At 30.3% G+C, this 17,045-nt stretch overlaps 1 protein-coding gene across 1 annotated transcript; it reads right to left on the reverse strand.

The window, feature by feature from the left end:
• Positions 1-4,536: 4,536 nt before the first annotated feature.
• LOC116778714 (odorant receptor Or1-like) lies at positions 4,537-12,163 on the reverse strand. The gene is made up of 10 exons (XM_061529595.1): positions 11,409-12,163; positions 11,228-11,327; positions 11,027-11,128; positions 10,208-10,363; positions 9,866-9,930; positions 7,380-8,180; positions 6,937-7,036; positions 6,764-6,865; positions 6,087-6,242; positions 4,537-6,021 (listed from the first exon to the last, which is right to left on the reverse strand). Exons 1-10 carry the CDS (start codon positions 12,161-12,163, stop codon positions 5,962-5,964), a joined length of 2,397 nt encoding a protein of 798 aa, XP_061385579.1. The 3' UTR covers positions 4,537-5,961.
• Between the last annotated feature and the right edge of the window lie 4,882 nt (positions 12,164-17,045).

Consider the following 17,045-nt stretch of genomic DNA (forward strand, 5'->3'; position numbering starts at 1 on the left):
GTATTCGATTCGCATCTGACTAATATCAACAATTTGAATAATTCACTTTAATGTAATATAATATATTGTGCTCCTAAAAATCAACCAACTACGCTAGATGTTGGAGATTGTTGTTTTGTGTGGAGAGCGATGATCACATAAGTCCCACTTGATTCTGAGAGCGCACAACAAAGGAACATGCCTAGTACCACATTTTTAGGTAGGTTTATTAGGAACTAACTAAACAATATTTTTATACACTAGAAATCCCGAGGCACAGAATGAATCCAATAATCTTTATTACAATCGTAATATAAAATACCGTTTCAATTCAATTATTACGTCGAATTTAAAGAACTTTTAGCTGTGGTGAGTATTGAGTTCAGTTAAATTCTGAAACTTTTAATATCTATATCTATAATCATTTGATTTGCGTGAAATGCATAGATAATGGAGACAATGTTGCAAGATATGTTATAAAATAATCTTCGCTTCTGAATACTCTCGCACAATAATAATGGCACGTTGATTGCGAAACCTCTTATGTCATAAAGCCCCTTTGTGTCAGTTAACTCATTATTTGTTAATAATTAAATCTGGCACACCTCAATGGTTTGACATATGTAATTTAAATGTAACTTATTTAAACATTGGAATTTTGTGAGCGGAATTATGAAATATAAGCAAAAAAATTGTACCATAAAAAACATAAGTTTTTAATGTTTTATTTGTTCTGTTCCATCTTTACAGAAGCGCTTTTTGAAAGTTTCAATTTATTTTACGAATTGAACGGGGTTCAGTGTTCACGTATATGTCTCACGTGCACTCAAGAAGATGGGCTTAAAAATGCCTGATACAGGGTGATGTAAACGGCTTTTGAAACTCTGCAAAGACTCTACCATGACGGAGTGCTACAAATTTGCAAGAAAATATATGGTTTCAAACTCGTTAAAAAAGTGGACTTTAAAAACCAATTTGTATGTATAAATACACATGAAGTGAACTGATTCATTACAGCGACCTTATTTAAGAATAACGTGAATACTTATGCCGTCCCACACTCGTATTATAAATGAGGAAATTCTTCGATTATATATTTATGCCTTGTTTATATGAATAAGAGAAAAATAAATTTACCTCACAAAAATATTGACTCTTCATTATATTAATTTTTACTCTTTTTAGGTGGTAGAGCCTAGCTGTAGTGAAGTTACTATAGCTCAAACATGGGCTGACTCGACCGGGGAAATACCACCCTCTCACAAAAGATCGGCGTGAAGTAACCTTTAATGGCTGCGTTCCGTCTGATGAGTGAAAGAGCCGGTTCACCTTTCCCTGTTCCCACCATTTCCTGCTATTTCCTTAATCCCCCCCCCCCTTTCCTCATTAACCAGGGTTGGCAACGCATCTGCAACATATACGTTGCGGATATTCAGGTCGACGGTCACTACTGCCCATCAAGTAGGCCGTCTGCTCGTTTGCCACCTTTAATATAAAAAAAAAATTAAAAGCTTAAATAGCATTTTAAAGTGCAAAATAGGAGACGATTATTTCTTACACTATTTTCTTAGAATTTGTTCCATAAGTGTAGGTCTAAATTTTTTAAAAGGTACTCAACTCACAAAGTGTCGTGCAGTCCAAAGATTTTATGGAGTTCATAACAGGCTCATTAGCATTATTCAAGGGCACTACGTATTTATAATAAACAATACTTAACAATGAACATGAAATGTGAGAAGAGAAATGAAAGTTTTTATACAGTTTCGAGCATTTATTTAGGAGATTCTTAAAAATTTTCATAGTTCATTGTTCTATAAAGAAAGAACATTACGAAAGAACTCTTTTTCAACTGAGCTTGGATACATCTTTCAACCTAATTTAAAAATATCTGTAACATTAACTTTACATATATATTTGTAAATATTGTCCTAAACTTTTTATTTAAAAATAAATACCTATTTCTTAGCTCCTTAGTTATTTGACATATATGCTCATAAAATATACCTATATAACCGTAAGCGGAGTTAGAGGTTGTAAAATTAAAAACATCCAAAAATAATGATAAAAATACAATAGTCAAGTTTATGAATATCCGTTTTTATCCGCATTTATGGTGAGCCTGAACCTTTAATATTTCATATTGACTGTGTTGGTTTAGGTCAAGCACTAACACTGAATTCCGTTTATTCAAGATTTGTGTAAACATTAAATTTTCTATATCTCTTATTTCTTTTTCTCCGACATATAATAACTGAAAACAAATAATGTTTTAATTTAAATGGAAAAAGTTTTTCTTACGGAAATTTATTTTGTCTTATAAATTTTGAAAATGTTATTTTGTTTCTACTAATTGTGATAATATAAATGTGATGATATAAAGAATTCGTATTAGTTAATTTTAATTATCATAAAAAAATTGTTATTTCCATAGTTTAAACAAAGGCTGTAGTACTTCCCCAAACTAAAGACAGCAATCCGCATAATGCGTTAGCTCATTAGCATAAAAGATGGACCGACTTCCCTTCATAACCACCCATGTTACTTTGACATTTATATACTTCAAAAGTTTGTACTTATTACATTAAAATTATGTACATACCAGAACTGATAAGAAGATTATAAACATCTTAACCTTCCTACAAGTACTTGTAATTTATTAAAAATAAAACTTATGCAATTCAAGTATGCGACATATTCAAACAATTTCTGTGGGGGACTTTCCGGATTTTAAAATATTCTAGAAAAAAATATCCTGAAATAACAGATACTTAAAAAATATATCATTGGTTCTTCTATTTGGTAGTTCTTTATATTTCACTACGCAATATACTCTACAATTTCAGAGCAATGACTTCAATTTCCGAATAATTCCCGAGACAAAAAGTTCGAGTTTCTTTTACAAGTTTCTCTTCTTGCACACATTTCGTTTTCATTTTTTGTGCAATTATGCAAAAAAAAAATACTTTTAGCGGAACAGCTCTCGATCTCACAGCGTTCTAGATAAAAAGAAACTAACACAAAAACTCGTTAACTAAATAACTTAAATGCAAACATTCATTTAATTATATTAGATACGCTGCGAACGATATCAGGAAGAATGAAATGTTTAAAATTTTACGAAAATGACATGTAATATGGAGATTATACCCTATAATTATTTCTCTACTACGGCCACCATGTATGGAGTAACATACATTAGTTCAACAATTCTTGCATATTTCTCTGTAAAACATACAAACTTTAATAATTAAAATTGTAATAGGTTTTATACAAACAAAACAGAATTATATATTATATTATTTATTTCGACAGAAACAATTCAATATGATTTAGCAGTAGTAATGGCTATAATTATAACGGATATTCATTACTAAAAGCAATTAGCGCAGACTGTCGATATAGCGCTAGTGATTTTAATCGACGACAATCCTGAGTTCTCACTAATGAGTGTTTGCAGGTGTTACCGGCTATTAGCAGAGCGTGAAAGCTCCTTTATAGTTTCTTGAAATTTCCAAATAGGATAATGGAAGCCACGCGTGGCAATTGTGAGCACGTTTAGAGTGAAAGCGCCAAGTAAAACTTATTTTATCTTACCGATTTTAAGCCTTATAAGTAACCAATATTAAACTTAAATAATACTTACCTGGTAAGCCTATTACATATATATTTATTACGATAAAACTGATTACGATCAGTAGCAAGGAATCACAATTTATGTACAATAAATTAAAATTCAATAAAATAAAAATAAATTCTATTCTTGGAAAGCAAAATTGTAAAACAAATAGATCGGTAAGCCGTTTTTCTTTACAAGGACTTAAAAAAAGAAGTAAACTTGAAAATTATTATCGCAGTTACCAAGAGGCGACAAGAAATTAATATTTCAATCAAGTATAACGTTGCCTTCCGCGTGGCTAACATGCACCAAACGGACTAAAACCCTTCCTTCGATGATGCTCCAAAACATTTCTAGAGAGAGAGGGTTCAAAGTAAACTAGAAAATATTATCATTCTGTATAATATCATTCGGGTTTGCAGAGAAGATTAGAACAATGAACGTGTTTGCAATTTCGAAAACGGTGCAACCCTTTGGGTGCGTTTTAATTGCACGGAGTTGAGAAGGGAAATAATGCCTATAAAATCTTTTGCCTTAATTCCTAAATACCATCCCGGTTACTTCAATGAATACTAATAATGTGGCTATATTAATTATTTGTGGGAATGACATTGGAATTACGCAAGGAAAAAAGCATAACGTTATTAAATAAAACCCATTTCCAAAATGTAATTGGTACAAATTGTATACTTCATTTTATAAATTAATTGAAACTTAAAAAATTTCGTCATATCTTCATAGAATTATTTTATTTTTAAGACATTTGTATAGTATTTAGCATTTTTTATAACAGATTTTCAATTAGGACGTCATTACTAATATGCCGCTTTACATTTATATGAAATAGTAATAGTAACATACAAAGTGAAAAAAAAAAACTAAAAATGTTGAATTTATTATTTTAAGCAAGCATATATCATATTGGATTAATAAACATATTTAGTACGTTGTTAACTGCACATCACATTACAAATACCTCGAATACCAAGTCATTTTGGTTGTAATAAGCATGCATGTTGGCTTTTGATTTACTGGAAATTCGGATTTGCATGTAACTTGGAACTGTTTCTAGGGAACCATTAACTACAGTTTACCAACGATACAAACTATTGAAGACGATACACCTATCATTTCTGTTTAACGAATATAGATATATGTATTTTTAAAACACGATTATAACTCCGGGTTTTCTAAATATTTTTGTTATGTGTTATGACATATCAGATGCAATACTGTAAAACCTTTCGTACATCTATCTGTTCAGAAGATTTTGTGCGAATTTATAACAAAAATTTATATTTTTACCTTTACTTATATAGATAAACTAAACTTATTTTACTTTTTTTGTTTGACCGTAATGATAAAATCTACTTAATTCATTCCATCACTTGTATAACATTTATAATATTTTTTTATTAAGTAACATAGCTGGAGGCAAATTGAATGTATTTTTTATTACTCTCTGCATGTTGTGACAATGTACAAGTTTATAAAAACTTCTATTGTCCATAGAGAAATTTTATTGAATTGGCAATTTTTATCTAAACATTTTAAAATGGTTTCACTATAGACACAAAGTCGTTTTAAAAAAAAGTGACAATAACGAACATTTGGAAAAAAAATGGTAACAGATTCAGCTTTCGCGTGGACATGGCAAATAGCAACAGAAAAATCACCGAAACAGCGAGACACTCCATTGAGTTGGATTTCGAATTTATTGGCCCAGAATAGAACAATCGAGACCCAACTGAAGGAAAATTTGTAACAAAACTTTAAAAGACAGTGAGAATTGTTTAAAATATATTAACTTGAAATTATTAACATACAAAATTAATTTCCGCAACGGTTTCATGTAATCATATATTTCTAAAATAAATTGTAAATTTTAACGTTTATATTTTAAATAATAAATATATGATAATATTGCCAAATTTATAATCCTCTAAATATTTCAAACGTGTAAATATAAAAATACTGTGATAATATAGAAAATGTAACATTAATATGTATTTACTTAACAATATGAATATACGGGCTACATTTACATTCTCTAATATGTCAAAACTATTGTTTTCAATACATATTATAAAAGAATGTGCCTTTCTGCGTCTGTGTCTGTTTGCGATTAACGGAAAGACTACTGCACCGATTATATTATCAAACAGTTATCACCACTCGGTAGCGTGATTCTCGAGAAAGGTTTTAGTACATAATTTGTTAAGTTTTTGTATTTATATAAACATATACCTATATAATAAGGTTTAAAAATGTTAGTTGTTTATGATACACTTCACAAATATATTATTTTTGTGTGTAACTCTTATGGTGAAAAGTATAACTACAGATTAAACAATTTATTGCAATATTTATATTTCATCTTGCATATTTCTCACCAACGTCATAAATGAATAAGCAGTCTTCATGATCTGAAAAACTCAGTGATGTAAAATGTTATTGAGGGAAACAAAATAAAACAACTAGTTTAACTCACCGATGTGAAAGTTTCCAACGACAAAGGAAACAGTTTCAAACCATCAATAACAACAGATGTGTTGGTTCGTACCATAAAAATCTTAATACTCCTTTTAAATGACTCCGTCCTCGCAAACCAATCGCTATTGTACGCTGCGAACACTAACTCTTGACTCTAAAAGAATTCACACTAGCTCAGCAACTGAAAAGCGGTATTGGACCAAAGAAAATATGTCAACGTGGCTAGACTTTTGGTAAGCACTAACGTCTTTCGATTTAACGACTGGCTCTGCACACTCAGCTTATATATATGTGACATTGTTATTCGAATAGTCTTGGAAAATATTTTATTTCGATAATCAAATTTATTATAATATAATAAAGGTCAAAGTGTGTTTTGTACTTTTTATTTGTTTTGCAGAATATACGGTTGTTTTAATTTTTATGTCGACATTATCGAAGTCAAATGAGAAAGTACTGAAGAGATTTAGTTTTTATAACAAAATTGATTAAGTATTTATAATATAATAGATTTTATTCCTCGTTGGGATACAAAATTATCTTAATCGAAATAATTATTTGCCGTATTTCAAAGCATAATAACTTTAGTGTAAGTTATATGTAAAAAGATTTAATTTTTTGGCCACCAATCTAAGTGTATGAAATTTCTAAAGATTTAAAAATAATATTACTTACCTGGTAAGTTATTAGTGTTCCTAAGAAAGCCGGAGCAAATATTTGTAACACCATGCCAAATAGATATGCAAACACAAAAGCGTATTGCTCCTTCGTGAGTGGCTGAAATAGAAAACGAATTATAAATCTGAATGCATATATAAAAAGTTTAAACAAATAACATTTCATTTTACAAGAAGTAATCCACAGCATACGAAGCAAATGACCAAAGAGGACACCGTATATTGGATGAACAAAATAACGTTAAAAATATCCTGAATCCCTGTACAATATCTGAAAATTAAACAAAAATATTACACAGATAATTATATATTTTCTTGGTGGTAATGGATCAATTGTGTGTTCAGCCAATCGGCTTATGATTGGAGCAGAAACGTATTAGAATGGAGTCAGCGTTTAGGTAAAGAAAGCGCAGGATACCCTACAACACGATGGACTAATAATATGAGAAACATAGCGGTTAGCAGGTGGATGCGGTCTGCCCAGAATCGCTACAGTTGGCTCAGTATGAGCGGATCCGTTCAGCAGTAGATCACGATAAGCTGACTTGATGACACAGATTTTCTAGAAAATATAAATCACCGTTATATAAAAATCAATGTACAAAGTGTATTACTTTAAAATATTGTCGTAGTGTCTCAGCCATTGTTTGAGTTTAAACATATTATTGCGTTCTATTTCATATCTGTTCAATCTTGAATCTCGTTCCGATTTAAAAGTGCTAAATTTATAATTTAGCATTCTCATTTGTGTTATTGCAAATGACAGAAATCCATTCACAAATGTATCAATGGATATATCGTATATCATCAACCCATAAATTCCAATGGACTGATAGAAAAATATAAGCATGAAGTAATCATTTTTAAATTCATCGCTTAGAAAATAGTAGTTGGACGTGGGCAGCTTTATTTTATATGAGGTAAAAAAATTATGGGCTACTACAGGAACAATGCATTTGAAAACATAAGCAAAATTTCCAACACAGAAAATCGTATTCCAGTACATTTTATAATAAGAAATATCCGTCTTTAAAATATTTCGAGAAGCATTATCTTTGGACTGGAAATCTTCGCAATCTAAAACTTTAAATACTCGGTAAATTTTTTGTTTCTTAACAACCACCATTATAACTTTTGACGTGATGGCTACTACGGTGAAAAAGAACGTTACTTCTTCTATTAATATTTCAATTTTGAGAGGCGTATAGAATAAATTTATTATAAGCAAAATATCGTAAATTACTATCGTAAAAAAAATAAACACATAAGAGCAAATTTTATAGCATTTGTTATGGCTGTTTCCGGGCCAAATGCCTAAATATTTCCAACACAGGAAAGTGTTATTTAAGCTGTCCAGTTGCCGCGGCTCCTCCATTTTTGTTTTTTTAAAGAAAATACCAAGAAAGCGGTGGCCGCTGAATTTATACATTTATTTTCTTCTTAAGTAAATAAATAATTCACACTCGTACATTTAACATGCTATTACACGTTTTTTCTTTTACAATGATTACTCTATTATTTTTAAAAGGAAATATATTATACAAGTCTTCATTGGTTCCGTTATGGAAATCTTTGGCATTAAATACCTATTTATTTGAGAATATAAAGAAAATTAACGCATACGAGTTTAAAAATCTATTTTAATTTAAACTGTTCTGGGATTTTGTCATTACATTATAATTAGTTTTCGCTCGCAAATTTTCCCGATGACTGTGATGAGTAATTAAAGTTTATTTCATTTAAATCATAAATTTTACATCCTTTACTATAATATAAGATGCCCAGGATTTTAAAATATAATACTATCTAAGCTAAACCCTACTTTTGTTCAAGCTACTTTATTACGATATGATTATAGTTATCAATAATACCGGTAGAATATCATGTTATATTACCTCATTTTATTATTACCTTTTAAGTGTCTGGTTGTTTAAATGGAAAATAATTTTTAACCTACTTCAAGAAAGCAAAAGCTTCCCCTTTCATCATTCATTTTTTATGTTTTTTTTTACACAATATTTCCGCTAAAATGTAGATCTGTTACAGGGATATTTTATTTCGTTGCTCATACTTCTTCGATGGTTCTATATAAATTCAATGCAAATTATTAGCTCTGTGGTTTTTAAGAAAACCGACAAAAACAAAAATTGATACTCAGGTAATGCTAAGGATTTTGTTTAAACCTTAGGTAAAATTTTGAAAGACTTTCTTATTTCAAATTTAGAAATAAAAATTAAAAAGCCGAAAACCCGACATTAGAACTATGGCCAATTGTATACTAAAAAAAAACAAAAATAAATTTAAAAGCTATTATTCTAATAGGTAATTAACAAAACAATTCATAGGAGCCATTCATTTATTACGAAAAACAATTTAGAGGGTAAGGGGGTCGAACATGTCTTATTTTTTCTCACAAGGGGGTGGGAGGTAGTCTTGACAGTTCTTACGAAAGATCACAAATGTGAAATGTTAAAATTATACTTTTAAAAAATGCGGGCAACGACGCGAGTCTGGCATTCGGGTATGCATTTAGACTATAGGTACGATATCCTAATTTTATGTAGGCAAGGATTTTCAGATGTCTGATTTTGAGATAAATTATTAAAACCAAAGTTTGTTACTAATCAAAAATAACAATTGTTAGAAGCTTTGTAATTTCTAGAAATTGTTACTTAGAAAATTGCTTCTTTCGCTTGGATTCTAACGTAATAAAAATTTTATAGAGGAGGAGGTCGGCATATTCTTATTTTTTCTTATAATAGGAGGGGAAGGGGTCAAACACAAGCCAAAATAGTCTTACTTAATTAGTAAATGGCCCCTTTCTGATATCTATTTAATATTTTTAAAAGTCTATGTCTAAGTGGCCATTGCATGGAACTATCGATTTGGTCGAACGCAAGTCGCAAGGCAACAATGATGACAGAGTCTAAATGCAAAAATTCGTGCCATAATCTCGTCCGTTGCTGATTTAAGACTAAATCAAGAGAAGAATAAATACCACACTGACAATTAATTAAACTTATTTCCAAGCGTAGAAAATAAATGGAAAGCAAAATAAAAATCACCTCGCTAATAATTTTTTCATCAGATTATCATAAGTTATCCTTGTTCATGATCCTCAACGTTTCTTATTAACGTGAAAAATGAGTATGCTGTCTTTAAAATCTGAAACGAAACAAAAATAAGAATTTTTTCCCACCATCGAATTGCGAAGTTGGAAACCTAATATTTTCACTGTTCACCATTTTATTTTATTATATACAATAAATGACTTTTTTAGAAAATATTAAAAACAAATAATATTATTTAAAACAATTGTGAGAGTTCGGTGAATATGGTTGTGAATATTCTTGCTAGATATTTTTATTACATAAGAAAACAGGTCTTTGTTTTTGGTACACGTAAGTTCTAGAAAACATTAAGAAATATTTCTCGTAATTACTGATGTGAAAGTATCAAGAGATAGCGGGAAAATTCTCCATCCTGTTAAAACAATATTAGTGTTAGCTCGTTCCATAAAAAGTTTCAGACTTCGTTTGAATTTCTCCGATCTCCGTATCCACTCGCTGCTGTATGCGGCAAACACGAGCTCTTGGCTCTGAAATTTGATGTGTATAATAGTAAATAAATTATGAAGCGTTAATTTGCATATTCAGACAATGATTAGATTATTAATGATAATGACGTGCGTATTATTTTCTGTGAGCATACATGTGTATAATAATAATAATTCTCCATATGAATAGTATGCATATACAGGCTTATATGTAGTTGTTCGAGTGGGATATATGTTGTCAGTTTGTCACTGAAATTTCATCAAGAATTCTGTGTTTATTAATGAGTTCAATAATAATTTTATTATGGATACCTAACATTTCATTTGTCGACGGCCGTGAAATAATAATAAATAAATATCAAAACTAACGATAAAGAATATTTATTTGAAGCTGTAATAATTCATCGCTAAGGCTTTTAAATACAAAAAAAATCCATATATTTTTTTTACGTTTTTAGATATTGATATTGAGATCAACAAGATGTTGAGGAACTCAAATATGATCGTTTTATATTAAAAAACTTTTATGTGCATACATTTTTTCTTTTTTATTTTATCTTCTGAAATTTGTAACATAAAATCAATAACTAACAATTTGTAATGTATCCTTATGGAAAACCTAAAATTTTAGTTACAACGTAACAGATTTTTAAAAACATCTATTACTAAAGTATACAAAATACAAAAATTCCACTTTTCCCTTACTTCATAGTTGAGCTGAGTTCCCAACCAAGCTGGAACATAAATTTGTAAGATCATGGTAAATAGATAGGTGACCATAAACATTAATGCTTCAACAGATGCTGTCTAAAAAAATATAAATATTTAAAAGGATTTTTTTTTAACTAAATAGTAACATAAATTATACGATCTTCATTTCAGTAGTCACCGTTTTTAATTACTTACAAATCTTAATCCAGACAGAACTACGCAAATTATAATTGATGCTATTCCAAATTGGACGAACATGGATAAACCAACTATATCTTGAATAGCCGAACAGTAGCTGCAAAAACGGAATCAAAGCACATATAAAGCTTTTTTTCTTTATCTTTGTAAAAAATGGTCGAATAATAAGATAACTCACTTAAGTAGTTCTTCATAATGCTTCAAATGTTTATGAAGTTTAAATATTTGTGACCTATCAGTCTCCCTTTTATCTTTTAAGGGGCTGTCAGGTTTGATATTCTTTAGTTCATACTTCAATACTTTTACTTGAGCTATCGCCATTATAAGTAAACCAGAAATCAGAGTATCGATATTAACATTGTACTGCATGTGACCATAAATTCCAAGAGACTGATAAAGGTACAAAAACACGAAATATCGTCGAACATATTCCTCGTCTAAGAAGTAGTATTTGCATATCGGCAACTTTATATTCGTGTTGAATATGAAATATACGATTATCGGTACAAACACTTGCGAGGAATACGCAAAGTTCGACAAAATGGCGTACAAACTCCAGTAAGTTTTGTACTTAGAGACATGGCTTTCGACAATTCGTCTGCTGATATCGTCCTCGCCTTTAAAAACTTCACAATTCAATATATCGAAAACACTTAAGATTTTCTTGCGTTTAAACATTATCATTAGCACTTTACCAGTGACTGCCACCTCTGTAAATAAAAATATTACCTCCCGTATCATATATTCAATTTTACGTGGAGTGAATACGAGATTCAGAATCAATAAGGAGTTGTATATGATGAAATTCACAATAATAAATATGGCCATGTAATATTTGTAGTATCCTTTCCAACTTTGACCTGGCCATATTCCAAAGAATTTAAGGTGCAAGAAATTTATTTTAAAGCAATCAGATAGCTTGGACGTGATCATGTTAACCAAACAAGTTTAATGTTTCAAGTGAAATAAACTCCTTCATTTTAATTGACATCGGAAATAATTTTACGTTACATTTTGAAGAAAAATTGCACTATCAAATTATGTGATTATCAATGTTGATTTGATGCTAGCCGTGTTGGCTGTGTGGTTAAGAAATTATACGCTTATGTAGGGTAATTATGCAATTTTCTAAATGAGACATTAGAATTTTATAAGCCTTTCCTCAGAAAAAAAGTATAACTAGAAGTTTTAAAATAAATATTTGAAATTTATTATGATTTAAAAGATGTCTACGACATATTCAAGTAGGCAGCATAATACAATACTACATAAATATTATACATTAATTCCATAATATCATAACCGTATATTTCAGACCGTATAATAGAAATGGGACTTTTAATATCCCGAAAAGCATTCTAGCAACGCACAACGAAGTTGGCTGGAACCAGGAATGAAAGACCCAGTTTATACCTACAGTAATGATGGCTGCAGGCCACAACTCATTGTGCCAACAGCGCCCGGAAAATTAAAGCAACTAAACTTAGAGGAAATTTTACCATAGGCGCAGTTTGCATTTCAATTTTCACATACTTAAAATGCCATATGCGTTGCCTGTATGTTTTACGCTTATTAAGTTCCTTTTGCATCTGGTGATTGAAAATATAATAAACAAGAATTTTATTTTCATTAAATTGAAATTTAATTTCTTTTTTATACATATTTTTTAATAAAATAATATATTAACCAAATCTCTTTTCAGTCAGCCACGTTACTTAAAATATAATATTTATAATTTATTAATTATAATTCAAAAAAAATGTATTCATATTTCTGTTGACAGAATAAAGCATGTATAACTTATAAATGCGTATAACAATATATGTATATATATATTTACAGTAAGTAGAACTCAATGACAATAAAAACTTATGAATGGTTGAGTACTCGTTGTTCCCACTATTATTCACAATACCGCATCTTCGCTTCCAAGCCTACGCTTCTTTTATTAAAATCAAAAAACTTTTCACGCCTCTTTCCTGTTTTTTAATTAAGTGTAACTAAGAGGCTCCTTTATACAAACCTCGGCTGTTAATTGCCGGCAGTCAGTCACTTGTCTGCAACAACGCTTTATTTGCCTACTTGTGTTTATGAAATCTACTGTTTAGCAAAAATTAATTTCTTAATAGCCATTACAGCCTTCGGCCATTAAAGAAATTTCAGTGCTGTGATTAGATTGTAAGGAGAGATTTTTTTACGTCCTAATTAATCTTATAAAAATAATTACATTATATAATATATTTCATCTTTGAATTGATCTTTTAAGATGATGGGTAACAAAGAACTGCCTCCGCAATCTCATAGCAAAGTTCATCCTATTTAGTATGCATTAATCACGTGCGCGTTTGTAACCTGATTGAATCTATATCCTGGGGGACCTTGTTTACCACCAACTGACAACGGGCTTCAACATCGGGACGGATTAAACCGTTTTAAACCAACAAGGACTACACACCAATCAATCATTTATCATAACAAATGAAATATATGTAAAAAAATACTAGAATTAGCCGGATATTCGATATCTTATTAGATACCATTTAGTTAGTCGAATACTATAAATGTATACGTTAACAAATAATGACCACGCTCATAACATTGGTACAAAAGCGTGCATGTGTTTCATTGTTGTAATAATTCCCAAATTTATATCAACAGAATATAAACAGAATATATACTTTTAAATTATCGTAGTTTTATTTCTACACAAAAAAAAAATATCTGAAAAAGATATCTCTGTTTTATTCAACATTTATTACCATGAGATAACTGAAATAAACAGAATCTGATAAAAAGCGTTATCTGGCGCGTGTTATAAAGTAATGAAATAAAAATAAAAATTTCAATTTTCATATTGTGAACAATAAATAATTTACGTCAAATAATAAATAATTATTACGACTATCTTCTCGGAACAGCACGGATAATAAATCAGTTTAAGGCTGAAGCAGTTCTAATTCTTCCAACAAAAGCTTCAGGGGCTATTTATCGTGCAATTCAAAGTTTACACTTGTATAAAGTTCCGTAAATCCGTTAGCACATCCTAAATTGACTTTAATTAAGGTTGTAGATTTAACAGAACAAAAATGTTGTTAGTTAGTATTACTTGTTATTTCATTAATACTATCGGTTGTAAACATTTCTTGCCGACGAAGTTCATAGCTTGCAGCAGACCAATATCTATAATAAACTTAACTACCTTTTCACGGAGTCAAGGAAAACAAAGTAAACAATATAACACAAGCTCATGAAACAAAGAGTTAAATTAAAGTTCGCCAACACTATTTATCTAATGGGTAATCTGGGAGACATATATCTTTACGCTCATGAAATAAAATGGATGAAACGTGCACATCCAACCTTTCTAAGCCACTTACATAATCAGTGTCCGGCGAAACATATTAAACTTTTTCCCAGAAAGAGAAAACGAAGTGTACTTTTTGTACGTCTGAAAAAGTGGTGTAATTTATTTTCCCTTGGTACAATATTTAGTGCTGTCCATTACTACAGTTCGCGGCCGGACATTATTCACGGCCATCCGTCTTTTTTCTAACGCCACTTCCTCCATATTAACTTTTTCATTCCCATCCATGAGGATCTCCGATATTGCAAGTCGTTTTGTAGATTTCTCATTTTGCATGTCAACAAAAAAAACTTATCGGTACTCAAATTGCATCTACTGATATTGCAAGAGAGATAGTAACTTTCTTTTAAAAACTAGTTCTCTTTTTAGTACTTGCATTAATTCTCTCTTTATGACTTGCATAACAGGAGTTTGAATTCTTGCGTGTATTCCATTTTAGGTAATACTCCTCGCCGGAATGTTTGTGTTGTTGAAAGCTTGGAGTGTTGTCGCAAGTGAAGGCGGATGTCCGCCGGCGCCGCATCGCTAATGCGACTTGCACTTAACCGTACTTGGCTCAATCACCAGAACATGCTCGTATGACAAGATAAGTACCTGAGTCGTAAAATTTCTGTTCATTTTGGCAACCATAACATCTGCAAGTCCAAATAACAGCCACACTTGGTACAAGTACTTAAGCAACGTCTCTATTAAATTTAGATCGTTAAGTTTTACTAAAAGGAAACCTATCTAATATAAACTCCGGCTCGTCAATATGAGAATATTGATCTATCATAATCATATACATATCTAAACAAAAGATAGCAAAATAATTATTATATATGATTCCGTATATATCATTAATAATCCGACTTGTAAGTGAACTTGATTTTTTGATAAAAGAATATTAAAGAGCTAGCGAACGTAGAGGAACGTCTTGCTATACCAAAAAGACCGATGACCTGCCAGCCAGACGGGGACCTAATATCGGTTCGCTTTTATACGAACTGAATTTATTTGCGATACCTGACCCACTTCTGCTACATCATTTAATATGAGGGTTAAGTCGGAAACTGAAGATCTGTGTTGAGTTAATGTTAATAGTACGAATATTAAGAATTGAGGAATATATTTTTATAATTAAAATTGATACTTGATCAAGGTTTTCATAATGAATCAAATTTGTTTAAGCTGAACTTATATTGAATATGCATATGTATAAGTAATTTTATACATAGGTAACATAATTTACATAAACTAAACTTATATTGAATATATGAATACATGTAATTATTGAGGTAACATTTTTTAAAATGAAAAAGACTTTAAGAAGGAATGCAGTGACTATAACAAATTTAAAGTGCTTTTAAATTACAACGTTCGTTAATTACTTGGACACTTTAAACATTATGGATATTCTTGAAAACATACTGAGATTATTAAAATATTAAGTAAGCAGAACATAAAAGTAAAAGATTTACTTAAGCGAGGAACCTTTCGTTTAACCTTTTAACATAGAATCGTCTCAAGATATAAATCCCCATATTCATAAAAAATTAAATATCCAGAACAGAAAGGATTTGTGGAATATTTTAGTAGCTACGGGAAGAGTTTCTACAGAGAAAAAAATAAGCGACTCTCTAGTCATTCACGATAAACGCGGACTTTTATGAAAATGTATCAGATATTAAAATTTATGTAAACCATCCCAGCACACCTTTGAATAAATAACAACTTGGAGTGTCGTGTTTGTTTTTCGACCTTAAAGTACAAGGTATGCATACATAATTCAAACGAGCTAATAATTATGGCAAGTGGTAAAACGACTTCAAATTATTAAAAGAATTTAAACTATAGCACTTGAACAGGATCGATATTTCCATAAAATTAAAATGCAAGTTAACCTCAAATGGTATGACTTAAGTAAAATGTTCTGTATCACGAGCTTTAATCATTGACTCAGTACTCGTAAAGCCCACTGATTAATTCCCATCTGTATAATTTGGGTCCATTGTCAAAGCATTCGGTGACTTGGATTATAGAGGCAAGGGATTTCACGTAGACTAGATGACAAAATGTTAGTAAAATTTTGTAACGTTTAAATAAAATAGATTCATGTCAAAATATTTCATGGACTAATACAACTATGATGTAAAAAAAATCGATTTCTTTTCATGTACGTACATTACAAATGAATTTTAAATGATAGCAAAGCCTTTTAGATTATACCTTTTTGGTAATAACTTCTTACTTATAATATTAATACCGTAAAACATATCGCGGCAATCGTGTCGTTCGAATTAAATGGAACTAAACAAAGCAATTTACGTAAACACGCCACACGTAACGTAGTCGTCAAAAACGTTAGGAATTATGTACGTTGTAAATACGGAGGAGTGTTAACAATTTAATGAAGAAATGCGGCCTATTTATTATGGCTTTATTACCGCATTATAAAAGCAATTTTTTTAA

This window comes from Danaus plexippus, chromosome 6, assembly GCF_018135715.1.
Source record: "Danaus plexippus chromosome 6, MEX_DaPlex, whole genome shotgun sequence".
In the NCBI taxonomy this organism is placed as follows: Eukaryota; Metazoa; Arthropoda; class Insecta; order Lepidoptera; family Nymphalidae; genus Danaus; species Danaus plexippus.

Coding starts and splice junctions, on each gene's coding strand:
- LOC116778714 (XM_061529595.1), bottom strand. CDS start 12,163: ATGATCACGTCCAAGCTATCTGATTGCTTTAAAATAAATTTCTTGCAC. Junction 11,328..11,408: donor CATTATGAAGAACTACTTAA/GTGAGTTATCTT, acceptor CCGTTTTTGCAG/CTACTGTTCGGCTATTCAAG. Junction 6,243..6,763: donor GAACACTAATAACTTACCAG/GTAAGTAATATT, acceptor GAATTCTTTTAG/AGTCAAGAGTTAGTGTTCGC.